Raw genomic sequence first — 7,840 nt, forward strand, 5'->3', positions numbered from 1 at the left:
ATGGCAGCATACTGGCTGGAGTTGGGATACCTCGATCCCCAATAATCGGTACTCTTGTCACTCTTTTTTTCCTATGTATAATAATCAACGTATGTATAGTTTTGTATGTATGGTTTTGTATATATGTTTTTGTTCGCATGATTGTATGTACAGTTTTATGTGGATATTTGTATATTTCTGTATATATTAGTACTGAATTGTATATTCTTAGTCAGGACTGTTAGTGAATAAAAACTACTGAAAGCTTAGAAACTTGTTAACTCTCTCTTATCCTTCCTTCGAATTCACACAAGATATATGTTACGTCGCCTAAAACATCGGCGCTGCAGCTCTCGCGACCGTGCAGCCGACGGCCTGCGTAACGTCATTTCATACCTCAATAAACCTAAGGACCCACCATAACTTGTCTGTTTCTTTGTATTGTGTCAATATGGGTCTTCAGGCGATCCGTTGTCTTGAAAGATTTCTTAAGGCTAAAAATATTTTCGACGCACATCTGGTTTTTAGAAAGGTCCTTGGGTTTATTAGGCGCAATTAAAAACATGGAGAAAGCGGGTACGCAACCATTAGGAAAAACCGTATAGCTATCTATTAAAACAGGCTGGGTTTTCCCATGTACAAGGTCATTCATGAACCTCGTCGGTAGGAGGCTTCCGACTCATTCCTTCACGTATCAGCATGGGTCACAACCAATCGACATCGCGGATCGTTGCCCTCACTTTTCCTGACGAACAGCGTGAATAACGAATCCGCGTTCTTCATGCAAAGGGCACACCCACACCGAGCTTTCTTCCGTGCTAGCCTAAGGGCGACAGGTAGTAAGAAAAACAACTCTCCCGTCCACTAACATACGAAATTCGACTGTACGAACCTTGCTCTACTATTCATATCTATCTCATCTTCGTGCGACAAGTTGTTATCGACGATTTATATCTACTCAACAGTGTAGTTTAAGTGTTGGAAATATATATTTTATAATTCTGTGAATCACAGTGTTATATAAACTTAATCACCCCTATTATCCTAACGGAAATCAGGGGATCGATCAACTCGTGGTGTCGACTAGTATAATCGTAACGGGAATTTACGACTCCCGTTGACGTCTCTCCTCGCGATTGCGTCTCCCCGCGATTGGTCGAAATTACATGGTCCTTCGAGCCGGATTTCGCGCCATTAAAAAGTGCACTGACGAGTGACTATACAGTGTCACGTGAAATCCACATTCCAACGACTTAGGCAACTAACCAAAGGAGCTGCCCTCGGAAAGGAACTCCTTCCTCGCTCAGCACATACGCGAGCCGACACCGCACTGTAACGAGTAGCTACCGATTCCTAGATCAACGTCCATTTGATTAAGGTAAACTCGTTCCTACCATTGAACTCAAATATGGCTCAAGCTGAACCGATCAGCACGTTGCGGCGTAGACGAAGTGCCTTAGTCAGCCGATTTGCAACCACGAAGCGTCAACTCGAGGAATATGAAGCGTCTGGACGGGTAGACAAATACTACCTAATAGCTTGCCGTAATTCGTTCGACGAAAATTGGCGAAAAATCAGCGCGGTGCAAGAGGAATTAGAAGCGTTAGATGAGGGGGAAATCGCTCGTGCAGATTCTTTATTGCGTGAGCATCATAAGATTGAAGTACAGATCCTGGACCTCTTCGACCGACTACCATCAACAACCCCTTCGCCAACAAAGACCCGCGATCCATGCGTGAAACCTGAGACGACACCAATCACTTTGCCAGAGGTCCGTTTGCCTCAATTCGACGGTGCCCTCGAGAACTGGACTTATTTCTACGACACGTTCTCATCCACAGTGGATCGGAATGAAAACTTAACAAACGTCCAAAAGTTCCAACATCTACGTTCATCTATAACTGGACGGGCCGCACGGAGCATACAATCCTTAGAACTCACAGAGGCCAACTATCCCATCGCGCTCAACACACTGAAGGAGAAATTTAATTGTGCCCTCCGGATCTGTATGCGTCATTGGGAATTACTGCGCAGTTATCCCGAAATAAAAAGGGAAACTCCAGAAGCCATTGAGGACTTGCTGGAAACCGTCAGCGTAAGTTTGAAAGCGCTCGAAAAGTTAGGACAGCCTGTAACATCAGATGTAGTGATTATTGAGTTGCTTGCGTCGAAATTACCTTCGTCCAGCATGCGTAAATTGCAACGCACGTTGCCAAACCAAGACGTGCCTTTCTATCAACATCTGATGGACTTTCTGAAAACACGGGCAAACGGTAATCAGCTCCTTTCTAAATCAAAGGAAACTAAAAGGTCAACCCACAAACAACATCGTCATCGACAAAACATACCGCGTGGCCGAACCTTTGCCACAACCAGCAAGACATTAGTGTGCCCGACCTGCAGCGGACCCCACGTACTCAGACATTGTAAGGTCTTCAAAGCCAAATCGGCTGTAGAACGCTTTCAAATCGTAAAAGGGGCAGCGTTATGTATAAACTGCCTAGGCAGCGGACATTCGCTGACACAGTGTACAGCGAGTTCGTGTCATATCTGCGGGCAACGATACAACACCTACCTACACCGAGAGCAAACGCAGATCATTTCACGTTCGTCGAGTAGTCAGTCATCTAGCGGTCGATCGTCCAGCAATCGGTCGTCCAGCAATCGGTCGTCAAGCAGTCGGTCGTCTAGCGGTCGGTCATCGAGCGGTCGGTAGTCGAGCAATCGTTCATCGAGCGGTCGGTCGCCGGGCAGTCGTTCATCGCACAAACGATCTTCTAAGCGACAATCCCCACCTGGATCATCGAAGTCGCGTTCGTATCACAAGTCGAGACGGACATGTAGTGTGGTTCCTGGTGTCGGGTGCTTTCCTGAGATATAGAATCATATACAGCGCCCGGGCATCCCCAGAGCCATCGGAGTTGGGATACGCCCAACCAGCGCACATGGTACCGAGTACCTATGTTACCTCGATTAGTTAGGCCTGCAGGGGCTTTCACTCGTCTCAGGTGAAACGGGGCTTTTTCCGAGCCCTACCGTCTTCTCGGGACGGTATCCGGAGCAGGTGGGACGCTGCTCACCCGCCGAAGGCCTTTCGGGGGAACCATGTCCCCCTTAAATCGGCCCTCTTGCCAGCATTTGGCCACAACCACTGCCACCACGAGTCCATACCCATAATTGGCCGAGCCGAGGGCTCGCTACACCCTCAGGGCTAACGCTCGGCCGCCCGTGGTACCATTCTTAGTCAATGGTGGGACTGTTCTTTGTGGATGTACCGCCACGTCTCTGCTGCACGGCTATCCTGCTAACCGTCCTCGACAGACCCAGATGAGACTCACGTAAGCGGGAGTTGAGGAAATGTACCTCGGCGGCTCTCCCGACGGTCTCGCCCTTCGCTTCAGGATCGTGGGTGCGCTACTACCCAAGGCTCCGTGGGGAAGACTTAGTCTTACACCACGGCAACCTTCCTTGCGGTGTACATAGAGGACTCACGTAAGCGGGACGCTTGTCCCGACGGTCCTCCCTGGCTGCGGGAACGTGGGTTTGCCAGCCCCCATAGAATCTTCCCGGAAGCATACATATTCGGCTCCTAAAGACTCGAAAGTTCCTGAGTCAAGCTCCCCACGGACCAAGGGCACCGCCATACACACCTTGTCCAAGTCCCAACCAGAGCAAAACTGACTAGCTAAACAGACTACAGAAAGGTGGACCGTATTGGAAAATACATCTCCAAACGGCATACTACATCATGATCTACTGGTCACAGCACAGATCGATGTGCTAGACAAAAGGGCCTCACCAATCCGAGCCAGAGCTTTGCTAGATACCGGATCTAGTATGAATTTCATGACTGAGAAATTCGCAAAATCCCTCGGTATGAAACGAAGGAGATGTTCGGTTCCAATCGGCACCCTCGATGACTTGACTACAATTGCCAAGAGCCAGATCACGGCCACCATTGTTTCTGTGGATGGCAAATATGAACGTATAGTAACGTTCTTAATAATCCCAACAATATCGGCAGTCGTTCCAGATCAACCAATCGATAGGTCTGTCATCCAGCTACCCAAAAATCTAAGATTAACCGACCCAGCATTTCATCGACCAGGCCCGATCGACATATTATTAAGTTCGGGACCAACCTTAGCATCCTTTTGCGTCGGGCAGATCAAAATATCCCAAATCCACCGATACGGAGTTGTGTTTGCAAAAGACTCGATTCGGTTGGGTTATCGGGGGGAGCCCGCCAGCTCACGCGGGTATCCACTCCTTTCACGTCACCACCACCGACATACAAGCGGATCTCGCACGTTTTTGGGAAATCGATGAGGGACCACCTACCACGCATTTCTCAGAGGCGGAATTACAATGTGAGGAGCATTTCCGCAACCATGTCCAACGCAACAAGGAAGGGCGATACGTCGTCGCCCTGCCATTCAACGAGAAGCTTCCCACGCTGGGGACGTCAAGGTCCGTTGCCATGAGTAGACTCGCCTCGCTCCATCGCCGATTCCAACGCGACAAGCAATTCGAAGCCGCGTATAGTGCGGCGATCCAAGAGTATCTAGACTTGGGTCACATGACGAAGATCACGCCTGACCTTACCACAACCAACGGTTATTATTTGCCTCATCACGGCGTGATAAAGGAATCGAGTGATACTACGAAACTCCGAGTTGTTTTCGACGAATCAGCAATCAGCACTATCGGAGTCTCCCTCAACGACATTCTACATACAGGACCTAAATTACAGGAAGATCTAATTGAAATTCTATTGAGATTCCGGTCCCATCAATATGTTCTAACGGGTGACATTGAGAAGATGTATCGACAAATCCTCGTACGCCCAGAAGATCGTAAATATCAACTGATTCTATGGCGTAATTCCAACGGGGAGGTCGATACCTATCAACTTAACACCATGACGTTCGGACTATCAGCTGCCCCATACTTGGCCCTCCGATGCCTCAAACAATTAGCAGATGACGAAGGACATCGAATCCTGCGAGCAGCAGCGGTTGTGCAGCGCGATTTCTATGTCGACGACGCCCTCACCGGAGCCGACACAAAGGAAGAATTACTATCGGTAAGACACGAACTCACAGACCTTCTCAGATCGGCCGGCTTACACATCCGGGAATGGGCATCCAATGACAAGGACATATTGCGAGGACTATCAGAAAGAGATACCAATAGAAGACTAGAATTGGGCGAGTCACAGACGTTGAAAACTTTAGGCATCTATTGGGATTCTCAGGAAAACGCAATCCTTTACTCAGTTGAACCCACAGCGACCATCACTCGTGTCACTAAACGATCAATGAGTTCCGTGACAGCCCGAATTTATGATCCACTTGGTTTGCTCGCGCCAGTGATTGTCAAAGCAAAAATATTGCTTCAACGCGTCTGGGCATTAAAACTTGATTGGGATGAATCCCTACCAGCAGAGTTGCATACTGAATGGGATCGATATCATATCCAACTACCCTTGCTTAATGATATTCGGTTCCCTCGTAAAACCATAATCAAGGCAGCTAATCATATACAGTCACACGGCTTCTGCGACGCCATTGAAAAGGCATACGGAGCATGTGTCTATCTACGCAGTACCAATCCGGAGGGACACACACAAACTCAGATACTCACTGCTCGATCTAAGGTCGCGCCACTGAAATCGTTGACAATCCCACGACTCGAGTTAAGCGGAGCATTACTCCTCGCCTCACTTATGTCCTTGATAAAGAAGTCCCTTACTATAAATGTTTCTCGCATTGTGTATTGGACGGATTCTACTATAGTGCTTCAGTGGATCAAGTCCTCGCCACACACATTGAAAACCTTTGTGGCGAACCGTGTAGCCGAGATCCAGACGAAAACAAACATCGACGATTGGCGTCATGTGCCCACCAACGACAATCCAGCAGATCTCATCTCCCGCGGGCAGACTCCCAAGGAATTTCTGCGCCCGACCATCTGGAAAAACGGACCCGAATGGCTCAAATAACAAGAGGAAAACTGGCCGATCTCGATCCCCACGCCTCTGGGAGAACTCCCAGAACGAAAGAAGACGATATGCCTAACAACGAGTACCATCGATAATACACTCCTCCATAGATATTCGTCCTGGACAAGACTAATAAGAGTCGTCACTTGGTGTCTTCGATGGAGATATAAACAGAACCGATCCTCCCATCTAACAACAGACGAATTAACCACCGCACACAATAAATTGATAAAGGTAATCCAATCCCGACACTTCGCGGCGGAAATTCGGACACTGCAGAAAGATCGAGGCAAGGACGTTGGAGGAAAACTACAGCCACTAAATCCATTCCTCGACGAAGAGGGGATACTACGCGTCGGAGGACGACTAACCAACTCCGCTATCCCATTCAGGCAAAAGCATCCAATTATTTTGCCGAAATCGACAATAACCGAAATCATTATAAACCAAGAACATCGAAACAACCACCACACAGGGACACAAGCTACACTATACGCCGTGAGACTACGCTATTGGCCGATCGACGGCCGCAGCCAAGTGTGGCGCACTATCAAAAGGTGCGTCCGTTGCTGCAGAGCTAATCCTCCACCAGTAGAGTACTTGATGGGGGATTTACCAGAGGCGCGTATTACCGAATCGCGCCCGTTTACGAACGTCGAAATCGACTACAGCGGTCCGCTCTATATCAAAGAGAGAAGGAATCGCAACCGCAGTAAAGTCAAGGTATACGCTGCCATATTCGTCTGTCTGGCAACAAAAGCTGTCCACATCGAGTTAGTCAGCGATCTAACTACCGACGCATTCCTGGCCGCTCTACGCCGATTCATCTCCCGACGAGGATACTGCGCAACCATCCTAACCGACAATGGCACCAATTTCGTCGGAGCTAATCGGGAATTGCAAGAACTCCGAATCCTACTGCAGTCCGACGACCTCAAGGAAAAGGTGCAGAATTTTCTCGCCGACCGACAGATACAATGGCGTTTCAACCCCCCAAACTCACCACATTTTGGTGGTTTATGCGAAGCCGCCGTGAAATCGTTCAAACGTCATCTCATCCGCGTCGTCGGCACGGAGCTCTTGACCTTTGAGCACCTTAACACCCTTGTGATTGAGATTGAAGCAATTCTCAATTCACGCCCACTGACTCCCATCTCATCCGATCCGAAAGATCCCCCTGTCCTCACTCCCGGTCACTTTCTAATCGGTGATACATTAACGAGTTTACGGGAGCGTGATTTCAGGACAGTTCCATCAGGCCGGTTATCAAGTTGGCAGCGCATCCACCAGATCAAGCAGTACTTCTGGAGCAGATGGAATCGAGAGTACCTCAACGAGCTGACCCGCCGCAACAAATGGGACAAGGGAAATCATGACATCCGTGAAGGCACCGTAGTAATCCTCAGGGAGGATAACGTCCCATCTATGCAGTGGCCTTTGGGCCGCGTAATCAAGGTCCATCCAGGAGTCGACGGAATCATACGGACCGCTACCGTGCAGACGGCAACGAGTATCCTGGACCGTGGTGTCAAAAGATTGGTCCCCTTACCCATTCAACCAGAAACAGATGAATCCGAACACCCACCCGGAGCGAAGGAAATGGATAAACGACGCACCTGACTCCACAGCCAGAATTTGATCGGTGCCCTCTCAACGGGGGGAGGATGTTACGTCGCCTAAAACATCGGCGCTGCAGCTCTCGCGACCGTGCAGCCGACGGCCTGCGTAACGTCATTTCGACCCTCAATAAACCTAAGGACCCACCATAACTTGTCTGTTTCTTTGTATTGTGTCAACATGGGTCTTCAGGCGATCCGTTGTCTTGAAAGATTTCTTAAGGCTAAAAATATTTTCCAC

The 7,840-nt window shown here is 48.9% G+C and overlaps 2 protein-coding genes across 2 annotated transcripts; both read left to right on the top strand.

The window, feature by feature from the left end:
• Positions 1 to 1,387: 1,387 nt before the first annotated feature.
• Positions 1,388 to 5,983, top strand: LOC138189508 (uncharacterized). The gene is made up of 3 exons (XM_069131524.1): positions 1,388 to 2,405; positions 3,746 to 4,028; positions 4,147 to 5,983. Exons 1-3 carry the CDS (start codon positions 1,388 to 1,390, stop codon positions 5,981 to 5,983), a joined length of 3,138 nt encoding a protein of 1,045 aa, XP_068987625.1.
• A 603-nt stretch (positions 5,984 to 6,586) lies between these two features.
• On the top strand, positions 6,587 to 7,603 carry LOC138189509 (uncharacterized). The gene has a single exon (XM_069131525.1). The coding sequence runs from the start codon at positions 6,587 to 6,589 to the stop codon at positions 7,601 to 7,603; it is 1,017 nt and encodes a 338-aa protein (XP_068987626.1).
• The last annotated feature ends 237 nt before the right edge of the window (positions 7,604 to 7,840 follow it).

Source organism: Bombus flavifrons, unplaced genomic scaffold, assembly GCF_040668555.2.
Source record: "Bombus flavifrons isolate JBK064 unplaced genomic scaffold, iyBomFlav1_principal scaffold0109, whole genome shotgun sequence".
Classification (NCBI taxonomy): Eukaryota; Metazoa; Arthropoda; class Insecta; order Hymenoptera; family Apidae; genus Bombus; species Bombus flavifrons.

Excerpts from the sequence above, each read along its gene's own strand:
- LOC138189509 (XM_069131525.1), top strand. The coding sequence starts at position 6,587 with ATGGGGGATTTACCAGAGGCGCGTATTACCGAATCGCGCCCGTTTACG.
- LOC138189508 (XM_069131524.1), top strand. The coding sequence starts at position 1,388 with ATGGCTCAAGCTGAACCGATCAGCACGTTGCGGCGTAGACGAAGTGCC. Across the intron at positions 2,406-3,745 it reads ACCCCACGTACTCAGACATT|CACAGATCGATGTGCTAGAC; the intron begins GTAAGGTCTTCA and ends TACTGGTCACAG. Across the intron at positions 4,029-4,146 it reads CCAGATCAACCAATCGATAG|ATCAAAATATCCCAAATCCA; the intron begins GTCTGTCATCCA and ends TGCGTCGGGCAG.